General features: G+C 39.0%; 2 protein-coding genes across 7 annotated transcripts; one reads left to right on the forward strand and one right to left on the reverse strand.

Moving 5' to 3' along the window:
* Positions 1–86: 86 nt before the first annotated feature.
* On the reverse strand, positions 87–8,126 carry LOC108930487 (tetraspanin-33). Of its 4 annotated transcripts, none has more exons than XM_018745754.2 (8): positions 7,987–8,126; positions 4,167–4,224; positions 2,809–2,933; positions 2,352–2,426; positions 2,088–2,183; positions 1,826–1,954; positions 1,425–1,586; positions 87–1,055 (listed from the first exon to the last, which is right to left on the reverse strand). In XM_018745754.2, exons 1-8 carry the CDS (start codon positions 8,053–8,055, stop codon positions 942–944), a joined length of 828 nt encoding a protein of 275 aa, XP_018601270.2. In that variant the 5' UTR covers positions 8,056–8,126; the 3' UTR covers positions 87–941. The 4 variants fall into 4 exon arrangements, with proteins under 4 accessions (XP_018601270.2, XP_018601271.1, XP_029110976.1 ...); XM_018745755.2 differs by lacking the exon at positions 7,987–8,126 and adding an exon at positions 5,628–6,057; XM_029255143.1 differs by lacking the exon at positions 4,167–4,224 and having other exon boundaries at positions 7,987–8,048.
* Positions 7,565–15,636, forward strand: LOC108930488 (receptor expression-enhancing protein 6-like). 3 transcript variants are annotated; one of them, XM_018745759.2, is made up of 7 exons: positions 7,565–7,996; positions 9,407–9,500; positions 10,525–10,663; positions 10,895–11,063; positions 12,382–12,455; positions 13,101–13,125; positions 14,797–15,636. In XM_018745759.2, exons 1-6 carry the CDS (start codon positions 7,879–7,881, stop codon positions 13,119–13,121), a joined length of 615 nt encoding a protein of 204 aa, XP_018601275.1. In that variant the 5' UTR covers positions 7,565–7,878; the 3' UTR covers positions 13,122–13,125; positions 14,797–15,636. The 3 variants fall into 3 exon arrangements, with proteins under 3 accessions (XP_018601275.1, XP_018601276.1, XP_018601273.1); XM_018745760.2 differs by lacking the exon at positions 12,382–12,455; XM_018745757.2 differs by lacking the exons at positions 13,101–13,125; positions 14,797–15,636 and having other exon boundaries at positions 12,382–12,831.
* The last annotated feature ends 2,000 nt before the right edge of the window (positions 15,637–17,636 follow it).

Here is a 17,636-nt window from a genome sequence, read left to right on the forward strand (position 1 = left end):
ACTTAAAACTGAACATTTTAAATTGAAGGAAATAGTACAAGCTTGTAGAAGAGTCTAGGAAGTCTTAACCAAAGAAAAATGCTGTGAATACACATGACAACCCTTATTTAATGAGTAATAATTTTCACTTGCAATTATTCAGTGGACATAATGCATAATGAATACCAGAGTATTTTCATTTAGATTTTGAATATATAAAGTTTCATTGTAAATAGTTTAACATATACGTAGTCTCAACTGATAATAATCTGGAAAATATCTCTAGAGATATTTACTGTGGAGAAAAGACAGTTGCCTCAATGTGTGTTTATTCTGCTCTGCGCTTTTGAGAAACATTCAGTCTTGGCAGAAATGACACACTACAAAAGTCTAGCATCTAGAGAAGACTTGTAGTTTAGGTTTTTTTATATATATGTTTTTACTCACATAGTTTGTCAGAAGCCAAGTAATTCTAGATACAAATACACATTTTTGCAGACAGCTGTAAAATTTCCCTCAAATTCCATTTTCTGAGTTATAAAAACATTCCATGGCAGTGTATAGGAAAATAACAAGATCAAAAAATAAAGAGACAATTAACAGTTTCTGTGCTGTACAGAAAAATCAACGAAAGATTTACTCAACTGTTTTTGTTCCTGTTTCACATCTTTTGAATCGCATACTGGTTTAAACTTCAGAGGAGTGTATACTTTCTGAATCACACAATAAAACAAACTAACTTCATTAAAAACTAAACTAAATAACAAAATGAGAAGGAACTCATCTATGTTGCTGGCATGGACTTTTGAGAAAGTAAGAGTCTCGACAATACTGTATTCACAGAGATTTTCTCCTGTGGTTAACACGGATATGTTGGCACATGGTTGCAGTAAATATTGTTTTTCATCTCCTGTAGAGTAAAGTTCCAGGGAACTGCCTTTGATTTCCATATGCTGCATGTACTAGGATGTGTTTCCTTGTTTTTTTAATCTGTATGTCCCTCTCCTGTTCGCATTGCTCTGTTGTATCCTCGTAATTTGAGATATCTGTGCAGCAGCCAGTGAGATCATGCAGATCTGGAAAGAGAATAAATAGGATCGGTGAACTAACTCGAGACATGGTTTCTATTATTATGATCTGGATTTACTGCATTTCCTCTATGATTGTACTTCCCACCCCTTTTCCAGGTGGTGCTTTTTAGTATTTTGTAGTTTATTTTAAACTTGTACCTTGACAAATTGTAATGCATCTTGTTTATGGTACTTCTGCTAATGGCCTAAAACAGTAGTTTCTTTATTGTATATTTTTCATTAAAAGTTGCTTTGATAGCATACAGCATTGTCTTTTGCAGCTATACCATTTCATTGTCTATTTGTTGATATTAATGTTACTGTTGTACTGTGCCATGTAAACTAAAAGCTGACCATATTAAGAACATAGCTAACCTCAAGGCAGAGTATGCCGACAGTGATTCCTCCAGTAAAGAGGAGGTTCTGCTTTCCCCACCGCACAATTTTGTCTAGACAGCCAGTAGTATAGATGCTCTTTCCAGCCAAAAGTTCATTCAAGTTCTGAGTCCCATAACCACACATGGTGTTGAGTACAGACTGGAATTTGAGAACAAACAGTAAAAATCTTTGAATGCAGTTATGTGCACATCAACCATCTGAACTGTATTTTTCACATATAATAATCTTATAGCACACGACTTAACCAGTGCCAATAATGTTAACTGTGTTCCACTAGAATGAAACTACTGATAACAGCTGACCAACAACAGGCCAGATTCATTTTTATACGTTTTCTTTTGCCAGATACTTAAGTATGAAAATCGGTGTCTTCCAACCTTCTTTTTTTGTTGTATGCAGCAAGAGAAGGGAACACCACATCTTTCTAAAGTGGGGTTGGTCTTGGAGCACTCAAAGTAGGCATTGTAAGACCAGTCCTTGTAGGAATGACCTCCACAACACTGAAACTGGAAACAAAAAGTAAGGAAAATTACAAAAAAACAATAACAATACCACATACAAAATCTTCAGTTAATCTAAAGTACAACTGCACTCCACATATTGCTCCTTTTCTCAGTGCGTATCACCCATTGATTGAACCTTTTTTTGCACAAAGTCCACAACATTCTCCAGGTCCATGTCGTCTCGGTATAGCACAATTCCCCTTCTCATCAGCAGTTCAGTCCTCTCCAGAACCTGAGGTATTACAATTATACTGAGATTGTTAAAACACAGAACTGAAAATATAATTTTTCCAAAGTTAAAATCATACATATTCCTGAATTTTTCAGTATATTTTTTTTCCTCACAAGTACTGTTTTAGGTATCTGTGTGGTTTACTTATTGGTCGGTTTTTTTTTTTACCATGTCAGAGAAAAGAAATCCCAGTAAGGCTGCTGCTATCTGAAGGAGTAGAATTACCACCATGGTTCCTAAAAACTGGGAATAAAGAGAAACATGAGACTGACATGTGCCATTTTTGTTTGGGCCTTTCCAGTGAGCAATCAAAAGAAAACCAAAGCCTAACCAACCAATGCTTAATATTGTACATCACTTTGGAGAAATTAATTCATGTAAATGTAAAACACGTTCTACAAAAAAGAAGAAATTATATCAAGTAGCTTTTTTGCCAGGCATACAGAAGCCTCTCTATTATAAAAATTCATTCATATTTATCATAGAAATATATCTGCAGATTGTGTTAATTTACCAATATTTATTGTATTGCAGAAGCACATAAGAGGAAAAAATTCAACTTTGTCACAACAGTCAACTCATTTTCCAAGTCATGTAGTCACAAGCGAAATTTTTTCTGACTCACAATTTTCAAAAGACAGACCGCGTTGCGCAGTGCCCCAAAGCATCCGAAGAAGGTGATGATGAATATTAAAGAACCAATGAATATGAGAAGTAGGGCTGGGTCAGTCGTCAGAGAATCCACAGCATCTGAGACAGGAACATAGAGTTTCTTTCCTTAGAGGTGACCGATCGCTTGGTCTCCAGCTAGATACATAATAAATCAACTTTTATACTGCTTCACTTGTTCTTTTATTTTCTACTGGCAGAGATTTTTTTTTGTAACCATAGTTCAAAATTTAAAGAAAAGAAAACTTAATTTAACATTTTCTCCAACTGTACAGTTGGTCCTCAACTTGCAAACTTTTGAGTAATGAACTCTGCAAAAATACAAACTTTTTAAGGCAGTATTTATTCTGACAAACCAATTCAAATTACACACCAAAGCATCACCTGACACACTGAAAGAACAGTCATGAGTAGTAAGCACTGACTTAAACTTTTTTAAAGAGTGGAGAAGATGTAAAAGAAGCAATGAGAAAGGTGAACAAGTTATAGATGATCCTATGCCTTTTACATCTACTAGTTTTGAGCCGCCAGTGAAGTGCCACCTCTTCATCATCTTACATCTCCATGTTACTACCTCCAGCTCCAGGTTGATGCCCACTTGTCATCTGCACTTCAAGGTAAATAATTTATAATTTACAATGTTATTAAAATTTCTTGTAATGATGCTTTGATTTCTTATTATTATACTGAAATTTGTTTGGTGGGGGGGGTAAAAGAAGGGACTGCAGAGTCACAGGTCAGCAGTACGTATACAAAATTCAATATAACAATAATAAGAAATCAAAGCATAATGATCTGGGACCTGATCTGGTTCTTTGTTTTCTTTGTTTCTTTTCTTATTTCACCGTCAAAGAGTTATACATACAGACACTTTAATCTCAAAAGTAGAGTCACTTAATCCAATGCCATCATTTTTGCTGGTGCACATCACAGGAGTAGCTGCATACAGAATTTATGACAAGCCCTAGTCCATTTCATGTCACATGCAACTAACAGGCTTTTTGAGTAACAAACTCTTGGTTTCACATGAATTAGTAAGTTGGGGACCAATTGTACAGTTTTTTTGGATAAAACTCACCAGTCAGCTACTGAATACTGTACTGTAGACAATGTTAAATACTTGTTCAAATGTAGGTTATTGAATAATATTTCCCAGGAGTTACCGACAGTGTAGTGTAGCTAACAGCACTAGATGAACAAACATGACATCATATGAAAAACATTTCACTTGATTTTTAAATCATGTATGGCTCTAATGTATGGCTCAATGGCTCTAATAATAAATTGTAACAAAACTGTAGCAAATTGTCTTACTTCCCTCCTTAGCAAATTTTGCATAGATTCCGACTGCAACCATAACAGCACCGGCCACCTGGATGGGCACAATGTCATTTTGAGTATCTTCAAAATTTTGTATCTTATATTGCATAGACACCCCCCCCCCCCCCAAACCTCATAGTATTAGAAATATATGCATTATTACCTCTGAACTGAGACTGTGCAGCACAGACACATACCCACTCGGTGAACAGTGTAAAACATTAACACATGCTCTATTCTACAAATAAAAGCAGAAATACTTACAAACATCTTCCAGCCCCAAGGAAACTGCGACAGAGACGCATCATTGCTCACATCACTTAACCACACCAACATTCTCTCCTTAATTGTGTTTACAAACCATTTTTACATTGTAGCGTTTCCTCCCCCCCATGATCTACTAGACACCGGCTTAGGACTCTGAGTAAAAGGAATGCGCTCTTTATTCAATGGGTACTTTTTTTCTCTCTATTAAACTTTATTAAATAAAGTTATTAATACAAATTAAAAACAAACAACAAATTTACAATCAAACAAATTCAAAACCACACATCTTACAGTTGGTCAACAAAGCTTACTAAAAAGCCATTACATAAAATACATTGTCAAGACAATAATAAAGTCTTTCTCATAACAATCCCCCCTTTCTGGCTTCAAAATATATAACTGACCTTCTTCCCCACATCAACATACCCATGAAAGGACAGTCCCCAATAGCAGCCTAATCTGAGTCATCGTATCACATGCATCTTCCAAAACACATAAAATACTTCTAAATTACAGTATAAAACTTTACTATACCCCCTAAAACCAGACAAATAAATATAAAGCAGACATACACATAATGTATTAGTCATCAACGGGATACAAGTTTTTCGCCAGCCGTCTCAAAAAAAAAAAAAAAAAAAAAAAAAAAGTCGCTTCTACACACTACCAGTACTCCCGCACACCTGAGAATCCCCATGTGGCGCTCCCAGCCCCCCTACCGCGTCCCACGGTTAAGGGATTACTCCCAGAACTCCCCAGAATCCCCTTTTTAACCACTGAGCATAAACAGAACGACAACCAATCAGAGCAACACACATACAACTATATACACACGAACACTAATATCAAGTATTTACACTAAGCTATTACTACTTCTCTCAGCGCCGTTACAAATATTTTGTGGGTCGGAAACTGGACCCTTCAGAGCAATAATAAATGGACGGTTTAAGAAAGAAAGCCTCGTTTGAATAAACTGCTGTGTTAATGGCCGGAAATTCATGACAAAAAACATTGTATAAGGATGACTGGCGACACACGTCCGTTGTTGTCCAAGAAGTACGAAGTGAGCGGTGTCCAGAGAGCTCTAATTCTGCGCTCATTTTGACCCATTTTTGACTCACTTCGACCCATTCAAACGCCATCCCCAGCGCCGTAGCTCAAGAGTCAAGGTGTACGTGCACGACTTACCCAAAATAAGTAACATCCAGCAAATAAAGTGTACTTGACCGCTTTGTACGACTCCATAGTGCGAAAGTAGGAGCGAAGAGAGAGACTTCCAGGGGGGCAGGCTGCGTTCGCACGGGGAGAGACACCGCGTACCTACAGGGCGACGTTCGCTCAGCTCTGCCTGCCTGCCCACAACTTGTGCCAGCTTGTCTGTGCGCGCGAGCTGCAGGCGATCCGCCCATACTGGTGCACTGTCTGAGGTATGCGTCTTGCTCACGGGCACTACAGCTGGAGGTGGGATTCGATGCTGCGACCTTCTTTGGGTCCAAAAGCAGCAACTTTAACCACTATGTAACCAGCTGCAACGTGAAGAGAACGTGCTTGCGGAACTGCTGGAAGTGCGCGTAGGAGACGCTCCCGGTCCCGGAGCTGCCGCTGCCGAGCTTCGCGCTTTTCGTGTGCTGACATCTAGTGGCCGCACAGAGTATTCGCGTCAGCGCAGCGCCGTTGTGCTTTACTCGCTCTCTAGAAAAGTGCACTACCGCATTGTATTAAGGAAAATTAAGGTGAAGTAGATTTCCGCGCGCGGACTGAGCGGTCTCGTGGGCCACATCAACCCTCTAATGTATAATAATAAATGTTGCCCCGGATAACCAGGACCGTTTTTATTTTTAGGCAAGTCACGCAGATCGACTGGGGTCGCTAGAATTTGCCAGATAAATTGCACTCTTGCTTAATCATAAATTAATTTGCCAAAAAAAATTTGCTTAATAGTACATTTACTGTTTTATTGTAGTACTGAAGATCTGCCGCCTTGTATATTATGTAAATATGGCATGAGACATCGCTGCTTCCACTTTGAAATGCTGCAGCTCATAGGTAACATTTTCTATTAAACGAATATTTGATTCAATAAAGAACTTCACTCTTGAAAATACGTTTCCTGTTCATATTGTTTTCAGTCTTTGAAACATAAACGTGTGTTCTGTGCACATATAAATGTTATCACAATTACACAAAACAACTTATTTTATTTATGGATTCAAAAATTATTTTCCCTTCTTCATAATCTCTGTGTATCTGCATATAAAATAAAAATATTTTTCGAGCGCCCACTGTATTTTAACAGCCTAACTGTGTGATATTATACCTCATATTCTGCCATTTATGAAATTTTTGATCACACACTTTGAAGGAGCGTAACTAGAAGGGAGCCTGTTTAAGGAGGTTGCTATATATAAAATAATTTATTGTATTTATAAATTCAAAAATCGTTTTCCCTTCTTGATGATATGTATGTGTCTGTACATAAAATGAAAATAATTTCTGAGCTTCTACTGTATTTTAACAGTCAGACCGTGTGATATTATACCACATATTCTGCCTCTTATGGAATTTTCAATCACACACGGTGGCGCAGTGGGTTTGGCCGGGTCCTGCTCTCTGGTGGGTCGGGGATTCGAGTCCTGCCCGGGGTGCCTTGCGATGGACTGGCGTCCCGCCCTGGGTGTGTCCCGTCCCCCTCCAGCCTTACGCCCTGCGTTGCCGGGTTAGGCTCCAGCTCGCCGTGACCCCACTCGTGACTCGGGACAAACGATTGTGGCCTTTGAAGGCAAGAGCTACTCCTGTAACGTAACGCAAATGTTATATATATGTATCTCCAAAAAAAAAAAATCACCAGGAAGGTGATCACGTATCGCGGATATTCTGAAAAAGTTTTATGCAGCTAGCTGCTACTCGTGTGATGAACATTGATTCATATGCGGTGGAAAGAAACAAAACTCAAACTGTACTGAAGAATCATTATGCGTCTGCATCTACTGATCTACGTGTCTCTTTCAATCTAATCATGTAACACGTTGTATTTTCATGAGCTATTATGAGATGTACGTCCGTAACGTCGCTTCGGAGAAAAGCGTCTGCTAAATGAATACATGCAAATATAATGAATGTAAAATGTAAGAGAGCGCAAGAAGAGGGCCTGTTTAAGGAGGCTGGTACAGAATATAAACCATACCGGCAGTCAGCGGCCTGCCCCCCCCCCCACCCCCAAGCGCCGGGGTGACGCGCGGTCAGATCCCGCAAATCCGATTAACGGTCTGAAAAGCTGACGAGTTGTTCTGTCAGCGAAAACTGCCCATTTCGGAAATTATTTGTGCGCTTATCCGTGTGACACCTGTCGGCATTTCTCACCCTTTCCAGCAGTCCTGTTCCTAGTTCAGTAAGATACAGTATTTTGACGAAAAAGCTGCGGAAGTGATCGACAAATATAATGTTCGCTAAACTGAAAGAGCGCGCAGAGAGGTTCTTAAACGAGAAGAATTTGGTGACAGATATTCTAGGGAAGATCGAGGAGAAAACCGGAATTAAAAAACGTTACCTGGCTGCGGGTAAGTTCCTCCTGTTTTTTTCTTTCTTTGCATTCCTTGTATGATAGTGAAGATTTCATTATGGTACGACAACGCGAGATGTATTTCCATGACAACCTGAGCGCAGCGCTCCTTAAAAAGTACTGCGATGAGCTCGCGGAGCTGCTGTCACGATCGATGGAGCGAAGCCTGTCATTTCACTTCTCTGTAATACAAACACGACAACGTCCACACGTCGATATTCATGCATTTTCAGTTCTTTTTTTTTAATAGTTCTGGCTCCTTGCAGAACTGTTACACCCTGTGTTGCTTCTTCCATCAAGTCGGATTAAGAAGTATCAGAATATGATGGTAGCAACGGTGTTCACATGTATTCATTTAGCAGATGCTTTTCTCCAAAGCGACTTCCAATTAACTCTATGTAGTGTTATCAGCCCACACACCTTATTCACTTACACTGCTAGATACACTACACTGCTAGATACACTACACTGGGTAGTAGACATCCATACATCAGTGGAACACACTCTCTCTGTCACTCACACACTCTGGGAGAACCTGAACAGCATGTCTTTGGGGTGTGGGAGGAAACCAGAGCACCCGGAGGAAACTCACGCAGACACAGGAGAACATGCAAACTCCACACAGCCTGAGCGGGGATCAAACCCACAGCCTCTCGCACCACTCAGGCGCTGTGTCACTGTGCCACCAACAAATGTGCTGTTTTTAACATCTGCATATGCCTGCATTAATGTGTTTTTGCAAGTTACACTTCTATGGTGCCTCCCAGTGCTGTGGCCAGTGGAAAGCTGGAACCATTAGTGAGAGCAGTTTCACTTTTTTGGACATTGGTGGCTAATTTGGTGGCACAACAAGTCTAACTGGGTTGATGAGACATCCTTCATCGACACTCAATTTTTTAAACATTTCGTAGGGAAACTGAAATTACGGGCCGGAATGGTGATATCCATAAAGACAGCCTGAGCTGAGAAGTTCTTCTGGAGCATTTACTGCTCCTATGCCATGACCGAAGCTGTTGTTCGAAAGCTGAGATCATGATGTATTCTAAATCAGTGACATTTGTGTCTTGTGATCACGAGAGGCCCATGTCACACTGGCTGACAGAGCCCTGGTAGCACTGCTCGCACACAGTGATCCACCTTCTCCAGCTTCCTCAGCGGCTAAGGATGCCGGCAAGGGAGCCTGGTGCTTCATGTGTCCCTTCCACACTATAGGCAGTACGGCTGCAAAATACATCTTAGCTGGAAAAGTCTCATAAAGGAAGGTACCTAAGATTAACTGCCATAAAAATCGGTTAAATTTAAAAGTTCCTTGACAGGAAGAAAAATGAAGTTTTTCAATCAAAATAATCAAATTAAATTGTGATTATACCTTAGTATGCTTCCTTTGTGTGTGTCTTGTTTTCCGCAGGTACCGTTTCTGTCACAGGACTGTATTTAATCTTTGGATATGGTGCCTCTCTACTCTGCAACCTGATTGGTTTTATGTATCCTGCATATTTCTCGTAAGTTATTCTTCATTTCAGTTTAGTATCTACATAAAGTTTACATTTTAATGTAGAATTTGTTTGGCATAATTTAAGCAGCCATATATAATTTTTCTCACATGCTTATCTGCATAGAGTTCTGGCGATCAAGAGCCAGTTCCAAGTACCATAGTGCATTTGCCACGGTAAATAATGGACTGGTCATTAGTCTACTGGTAGCAACCGTACATATGATTAGAGCAAGTCTGAGATATCCTTTCCCTGAGTCAACTGTATGTATCTGGAATGTCGGAGGAAAAAGATAAAATGACTAATTTACCACAAGGACATGTAAAATTTACACGGAAACAGTGTTGCTTTAATTCATTCCAATAACCTTGGAGCTCTATGGCAACTGCGTGGTCATAATTTTTTTATTTATTAATTTATGCATTTAACTGATGATTTTCTGTAAAGCAAATTGCGATATTTTGCACATTTATACATTAGGTTATTTTTACTGGAGTTATTTAGGATATGTTCTTTGGTGATGGGTTCTATAGTTGTAGTTAGAGTTCAGTGCAAACCAGAATATTAAACATGGTAACAGGTATTAGGTAGTGTAGTGGTTCCAGCTGCTGCCTTTGGTCCCAGTGGTTTTAGGTTTAAATCTCACCTCAGGCTGTAGATCCCTTGAGCAATGTACTTACCCTAAATTGCTTCAGTAAAGTTACCCAGCTGTATAAATGGGTGAATAATTAGCTTAACATTGTAAGTTGTTTGGAGAAAATCATCAGCTAGATGAATAAATGTAAACTAGTACACTGGGAGACATGCTCTACAGACACTAGAATAAAATGGCAATACAGCCAAATGTTTCTCAAAAAATTAAAACTTTCATACCTGTTAAAAAAGCTTTTCATTGTAATTATAATGAAATTAAGTGTTATTTGAAATTTCACAATTTATTAGTGACAAGACAACCATCACGACACCATGAACTCGGGGATATTCGGAAGCATTACCCCTGATTGCTAAACGAACTCTTCCGTGCTGCACACAGAATTAAAGCTATCGAAAGCGAAAACAAAGACGACGACACCAAGTGGCTCACCTACTGGGTGGTGTACGGAGTCTTCAGTGTGGGAGAATTCTTCTCAGACATATTCCTTTACTGGTGCCCTTTCTATTATGTTGCCAAGGTGAGATCATATATTTATTTTCTATATGCAACATTTTGAAACTCATTCCAGTGGTGCAGACTGGAGGCATCATACCACTATATGCGCCAACATAGTCTACTGAAAGAGTCGTGTGAGTTGAGATGCCAGATGCTTCGACACGTACCCCTATGTAGGTGCTTTAAAAGCACTGCGTAATCGCCGCTTAAACCATAATACATGAGAACTTTCTTCACCACCTCTTTATCGCAGTGCCTCTTCTTGCTGTGGTGTATGGCTCCAGTGAGCTGGAACGGCTCTCAGGTGCTGTACAAGCGTGTGGTGCGACCCTTCTTCCTCAAGCACGAGGCTACGGTGGACAGCGTAGTCAGTGACCTCAGCGGAAAGGCCATGACTGCGGCAGAGAGTGTCACCAGAGAAGGTACTGAGCTAAAGATTCTTCTTTTGTTATTCTGGCACTTTGGAAAAGACCTATTTAACTACGTGTTCTAGCTAGTGAAGTGTCTCGTAAAAAAATTTCAGGCAAGTTTAACTGTGTTTCTGAGAAAATCCACAGAGCACACATCACACACACACACGCATGCATCATCTGAAGCCACTTGTCCCATACGGGGGGTCATGGGGAGCCGGAGCCTAACCCGGCAACACAGGGCGCAAGGCTGGAGTGGGAGGGGACACACCCAGGACGGGATGCCAGTCTGTCACACGGCACCCCAAGCAGGACTCGAGCCCCAGACCCACCGGAGAGCAGGACCCGGTCCAACCCTCTGCGCCACCGTGATCTCCTCCCCGAATACATTTACATTTATTCATTTAGCTGACACTTTTCTCCAAAGTGACTTATAATGTTGAGTTACTTACAGTTATTTACCCATTTATACAGCTGAGTAATTTTACTGGAGCAATTTAGGGTAAGTATCTCGCTCAAGGGCTCTGCAGCTGGAGGTGGGAATTGAACCTGCAACCTTTGGGTCCACATTTGCAATATATTTTCAAATTGCAGTTCCTTGCCAGATCTTCAGGCAATATGAAAAAATAGTTTTCCCCACATTTTTTATATGCACTTCAGCAACTGTAGGCTAAACAGCCTTTGCTGCTGTACTATTTTAATCGTCACAAGGTAATGAGTGGCTCACTTGTCCGTAGTTTGCCAAAACAATAGGTTTCTGAAAGCAAAACAGTTTGGTGTATTATCACAGAACAATGAAAATCCTGTTACTAATTTTTTTGTGTAATGCAGTTAATCGTTTAACGGGGCAGCTGGATGAAAAGTGTCGCACAAGGATTAATAACAATTCACATACAGTTTATACCTTGGTAAACAGCAGGACATAAAATTCAAGTGTAACATTTAATTAGAGCCATAATAAAACTGCAGCTTGAAATAATGTTTGACATACTATGAGCACGAAGTATCTCAAGTACAAATTAACGTTTTTCAAATGAAAAAGAAACAATTTTAATTACTATGCGCACTAACCTAAATAATACCTTTCTTATGAGTATTTCCGTCAGGGTAGCTGGTGTTGCTGTGGCATTGGAATGAGTCTTATAACACAGAGCAATCAAGTGTGATGGTTTGCTCTCGCCCTACTCTTTAGCGTTCTTCATTCTGTCTTCTGCAGTTCTTCAGTAGTTCATGTTGTCAATGATGGTACTGTCCCCTCTCCCTGCTGAGTAAACACTCAGTGAGCTGTTTCATTGCCTTCTGTTTTCTCCTTGCTCTTCTCTGGCTGCAGTCCTACAAACGCTGGTGAAAAACAAGAGCCTTCTGCCTTCAGAGGCAGCTGCCAAAGAGCTACCCAGCACGTCTGTATGTAGCACACTTGATCGCTTTGTCCACCCTCTCGCGCTCCTCTTCTTTTCAGCATGCCGTCACGTCCACCCCTTACCACAGATTTCTTCTGCTTTTTCTCTCCGAATTTCGCTTTACTTGCTCTTGCTTAAAGAACATCAGTACCCATTTAAACAGTGACCCCTTTCCACTCCCAAATGCTTTTTTTGTTTTATTATAAATCATTTAGTAGTGGTATCTGCGTATGTGTACAAAGGCAACTGCTGAGTGGATATCATTCATATTTTAATATACATTTATTAACCTTTCACTATATGCAGATCCATCGCTATGTTTCTGATATTTACATTTTCATTTACTTACTTAGCAGTCACTTTTCTCCAAAGCAACTTCCAATGAACTCTATGTAGTGTTACTAGCCCACACACCTTATTCACCAAGGTGACTTACACTGCTAGATACACACTTACAATGGGTCACTCATCCATACATCAGTGGAACACACTCTCTCTGTCACCCACACACATATGTGATGATATGATATGACAAATATGCTTTTATTGAAGAAGTTTTCCACAGATAGGTCTTTATTCAACATCTTTTTGTATGTCTTAATGTCCTTTTAATTACTAATTGGCTGTTATATTTTGTCTTTTTCTATAGCCTGATCTTAATGTAGACTAACATGGTGAGTAACAAAAAGTGTCTCTGTGCATTTATACTTTTACTACAAATCATATCTGTCACTATTTATGGTGACTTACATGTGAAAATTAAGCATGAAAATAAATTCTTCTTTTCTCCACTGCATAATTGCTGACATGTCGGTTACTCTGCTGACATCACAAATGTTTTATCATATGACCTATAAAATTAACAATAATTAAGTAATATTTTTATTGCACTGGCATGCCAAACATTTTTTGTTAAAACTTGGTCCGTACATTGCTCTGTATTGTACACTTTCAAAGTATGGGCAGAGGGTATAGAAGTTGGGCTCCATGAGCATATGCCCTGGTTACACTGAGTTACGAGTTCAGATAAAAACGGTGTCAAAAGGACACATTACTTTGATGAAGCCACAAGCTAATGTTTTAATTCTTCAGTTAGAATGAATAACTTCATACAATACAAGATGACTGTGTGATGCTGTTTTATCAAAAATATAATAATTTTGAAAAGCCTCAGATTTTTTTTGTTTTACCTAAAAATGTTTAATTACTTGTTATCAAGTTGCATTGACAATATGAAATGATTTCCTTCCGTAAACTGGTTTATGTTTACATGTTTACATTTTTTATCTATTAATTTTACTGTTTAAATTGAATCAAATTGATTAAACAGAACTGGGTCAGCAGCATAGACAGAAACAATACACAGGCCACCCTCGACTTGTGACATATGCAACTAAAGATGACCCATCCCATCAAACCGTACCATATTATTTTTGAGTCCCAATGTTTGGTAATGATGACTTCATCTGCTGTACAATAACACTGCCTGTGTGCGCTGTTACAAGGTACCCACCCTTGACTCAGTCAGTGTGTCTGCTAGGGGCAACGCTTTATTTGCAAATAGGTTTTATTTGTTTGAGATTCCATCCAATTTGCTTTTTTACAATGTCTACCAAAAATGTCTAGTGAAAAAATGAGTATTCTAGTGGTGCTGAAAAGAAAAAGCAAAAGAAAACATTGAAAATGATAGTGAAAAAATGGTGCAGCATGACAATATAATACTGTGCTGTATTTATATTATTATTATTAACATATATTTGTATGTATTGTGAATAATGTACAGAATTAGTGATAAAATATAACACCCTATTATACAACATACCATTTATGTATGTTAATGGTTTATATAATTTTAGTAAAAAGAGTTTTGCGACTCACGCTGAAGCTGACATGACAAGATGGTTTAATGGAATTCCATCGTAAGTCGAGGACCACCTGTAACTGAGAAACAGCAAACAGACACATACAGAATATAACACAAGATCGAAAGGTTACAGTCTGTAGCAAAGGTCCTTATATATCACTTACAGGTTGAAAATGGAAGGCCCAGACATTCCAAAACTGATTTGAATTATCATGCGGTTTGACGGTTCAACATTTCTAGTGGAAGCAAGACACTTGAATGAACTACGAAATCTCTTTGTTCCTAAGGGAGTTTCCATTGTGGAGCACAGCAATAGCATAACTTCATTAAAAACAGAATTTGGGTTGTGCTTTAATATGTATACAGAGGGAGAAAAGTGAGAGATTTTGTTAAAGGTTATTTGAATATTTCAGTGGAAACCGTTCCAGTAAGCTTGCCTAAAATGTTAATTGTGGGTTTCTGTCTACTTGTCTTTATCCAGATCCAGTAATTGACTCCAACCATAAGAAGTCTCAGTGATCTGATGGAGAACTCATAGTTACTACATGACTTACCAGGCTCACTCTCATTTACATGCAAACTGGCAAGGTTAACAAGTCTTAAATCCCAACTGCAGGCTTTTTCCTTGAGGGCAAGGAAGAATGCCATCTTGTAGAACCCAACTGTGAATTATCAAGGAAAAAGGAGGTAAAAGAAATCTGACCAAAGTGGGAGGATTTATGTAAGAAAAAAGAGGCAATCATGCTACAGAATTAGATCAGTGCCTCTGGTTCTTGCTTTTTTCACAGTATTGTAGTGTTTATTGCTGATTTCTATGCTATACACATTTCAATCTTAGCCACTGTAGGCAGGTACATATTGCTTTTTCACAGGGCTGTCAAAATGGGACCTGTATAACCATGTCTTGGTTATTCTCTGAATTTAACAGATAAATTGTTATTAAGGGTCATTATTCTTTGTGTTGCACTGTTGTTAATTTCTTTATATATGTAGTCATTTTATTTTAAGAATCACATACAGTAGGTAGGCATTGCAGTACTAATGGGAAATAAACGAACGTTGCCACTTTACAGTATAACACATAAAACAGTTCAAGATAATGTGATGCATTGCACATAACTGAGACAAAGAAAATAACAGGATGCTAAGGAAATTATATTTGTAGACCCAAGTTCTCACTCAGAATGCCTGTTTATTTTATGGAGGCCTATAAGAAGTATGTTGCAAGACATGTTTGAAATGTTTGTAATTACATTTGTAATACTGGGGTAATTTTGTTTTGATGAAGTTTTAAGAATACTTCTTTTCCCTTCTGTGATAATAAAGCAGTGAATATGAACTTACCTGTTTAATGAGTTTGTTTCAAAACAGTTTCTTTGATTCGTGAATTCCTTAATTTAGGGTACATTAATCAAGCAATGTATTTGACCTAACATATTTGGTTTTGAATGTTTTGTTTTTCAGTTGCAAAAACAACTTAATTACACAGGATCAATGATTACTTCTTTACTTATTATTATTATTATTATTATTATTATTATTGCTTTTTGATAGGGAGAAGCAGTTTCAGACTGTGTATGTGCGTGTGTGTGTGTGTGTGTGTGTGTGTGTGTGTGTGTGTGTGTGTGTGTGTGTGCACTTTTTGACACTTTTAACTGAGGTACACAAGTTGACCCATTTTATACAACTGGGTATTTTCACTGGATAAATTCATGTCAAGTACCTTGATCAACACTGCTAGAGCTATAGCAGGAAATGAAGCTTAAGACAACAGTCTTCAGTTTGTTCTTAATTTCAAGCATGTAATAGATTGCATGTAATAGATAGATTAGTAATGTAAAAAAATAATTTGCTTAAATTAATGTATTTCTTCAAACGAGTAGAAATTTTTTACAAGGTAATTTGCTTTTTCATTTTTTCAGCTGATTTAAAAAAAACCTATTGAATTTCATCCAGCTAAATCCCAGGCTTTATGCACTAAGATGGACGGTGGTGTTAATTCTCACTGTTTCCTATTTATAAACTTACACCTACTTGAACGTTTTCTCTATATAAAAGTAAAATTCTTTTCCAGATGTACATGCAGCACATATCTTGCTATGATATTTGTAAGTCCTGTAATTATACACTCATCTTCTGTTATTTCATGTCCTGACATCCAATCTTTCCTGTACCCAGTCTGAAATTAGTGACAGAATTTATGCTGATAATTCTGCCACATCCTGTCCAGGCCTGTGAAATTTGGTTGATAAACTGATATATTTGGAAACTGCACCAAGCAGCGGTGTGCGAAAGACTAAAACAGACTGCACCCTGGAAACCTGCACTCTAACTTGCCTTCTGTGGTCTCACGTGACTAGTTTGTTGGATGGTGGCACAACGAGTAGCGCTGGCATTTCACAGCACAGTCCCTGCTCGGTCTGTTGTATTTGTATGCTCTCCCTGTGTCTGCATGGGTTTCTTCCAGGTGCTCTGGTTGCCTCCCACAGTCTGAAAAAAGACATGCTATTCAGTGCTATTCACTGGTGAATCTAAAATCACCCATAGTGTGAGTAACAGACAGAAAGTGTGCTTTACTGATTTAGGGATGAGTAACCCATTATTAGTAAAACCATTGTAAGCCAGCTTCTGATTTGCAACATTATGCCTTAGTTTTCTGACTATTCATCTATTTCAATTGGACATGGAGATTTTGTCTTACTCAAGCCAGTCCAGGCATACTATCACAGGAAGCTTACCTTATGAAAAACATGTGTATGTTTTATTTAACATACACTAGACCATTCATGAATGAAATTTTCAGAAATAGCTTAACATTCACCCTATAGAGCCATCCATCCTCAACAACCCCTTGTCCCAAGCAGGGTCACAGCAAGACGGAGCCCCACCCAGCAACACAGGACGCAAGGCCAAAGAGGGAGGGGATACACCCAGGATGGGACACCAGCCCATCACAAGGCACCCAAAGCAGGACTCAAACCCAAGAGCCGCCACACAGTGGGCACTGGCTGAACCCGCCATGCGACGCCACGCCACACCATTAATGCTTTCACTTTTATTCCAAATGTAAAGTGACCAGATGATGGGGGATGAGTGTATTTATGATGTCTAGCGAGTTGGTGGTATGTTGGTGCAGAGAGCAAGGCTAATGTCTCACAGCTACTAGGCTTCAGACATGGGTCTGCATCTGGCTCTCTGTATGTAGTTTGCATGTTTTTCCTGTTCCAGTTTCCTCCCACAGTCCAAAGACTTGTGTTTTAGGTGAATTTGATGTCTGCCAAATTGCTCATAGCGTGTGACTGCCTCAGTAAATGAATGTGT

The sequence above is a fragment of the Scleropages formosus genome, chromosome 9 (assembly GCF_900964775.1).
Source record: "Scleropages formosus chromosome 9, fSclFor1.1, whole genome shotgun sequence".
Taxonomy (NCBI): Eukaryota; Metazoa; Chordata; class Actinopteri; order Osteoglossiformes; family Osteoglossidae; genus Scleropages; species Scleropages formosus.

Coding starts and splice junctions, on each gene's coding strand:
- LOC108930488 (XM_018745757.2), top strand. CDS start 7,879: ATGTTCGCTAAACTGAAAGAGCGCGCAGAGAGGTTCTTAAACGAGAAG. Junction 7,997..9,406: donor AAAACGTTACCTGGCTGCGG/GTAAGTTCCTCC, acceptor TGTTTTCCGCAG/GTACCGTTTCTGTCACAGGA. Junction 10,664..10,894: donor CTTTCTATTATGTTGCCAAG/GTGAGATCATAT, acceptor TCTTTATCGCAG/TGCCTCTTCTTGCTGTGGTG.
- LOC108930487 (XM_018745754.2), bottom strand. CDS start 8,055: ATGAAATCTTCACTATCATACAAGGAATGCAAAGAAAGAAAAAAACAG. Junction 2,427..2,808: donor CGGTCTGTCTTTTGAAAATT/GTGAGTCAGAAA, acceptor CTTTATTCCCAG/TTTTTAGGAACCATGGTGGT. Junction 1,056..1,424: donor TCGGCATACTCTGCCTTGAG/GTTAGCTATGTT, acceptor TTCTCTTTCCAG/ATCTGCATGATCTCACTGGC.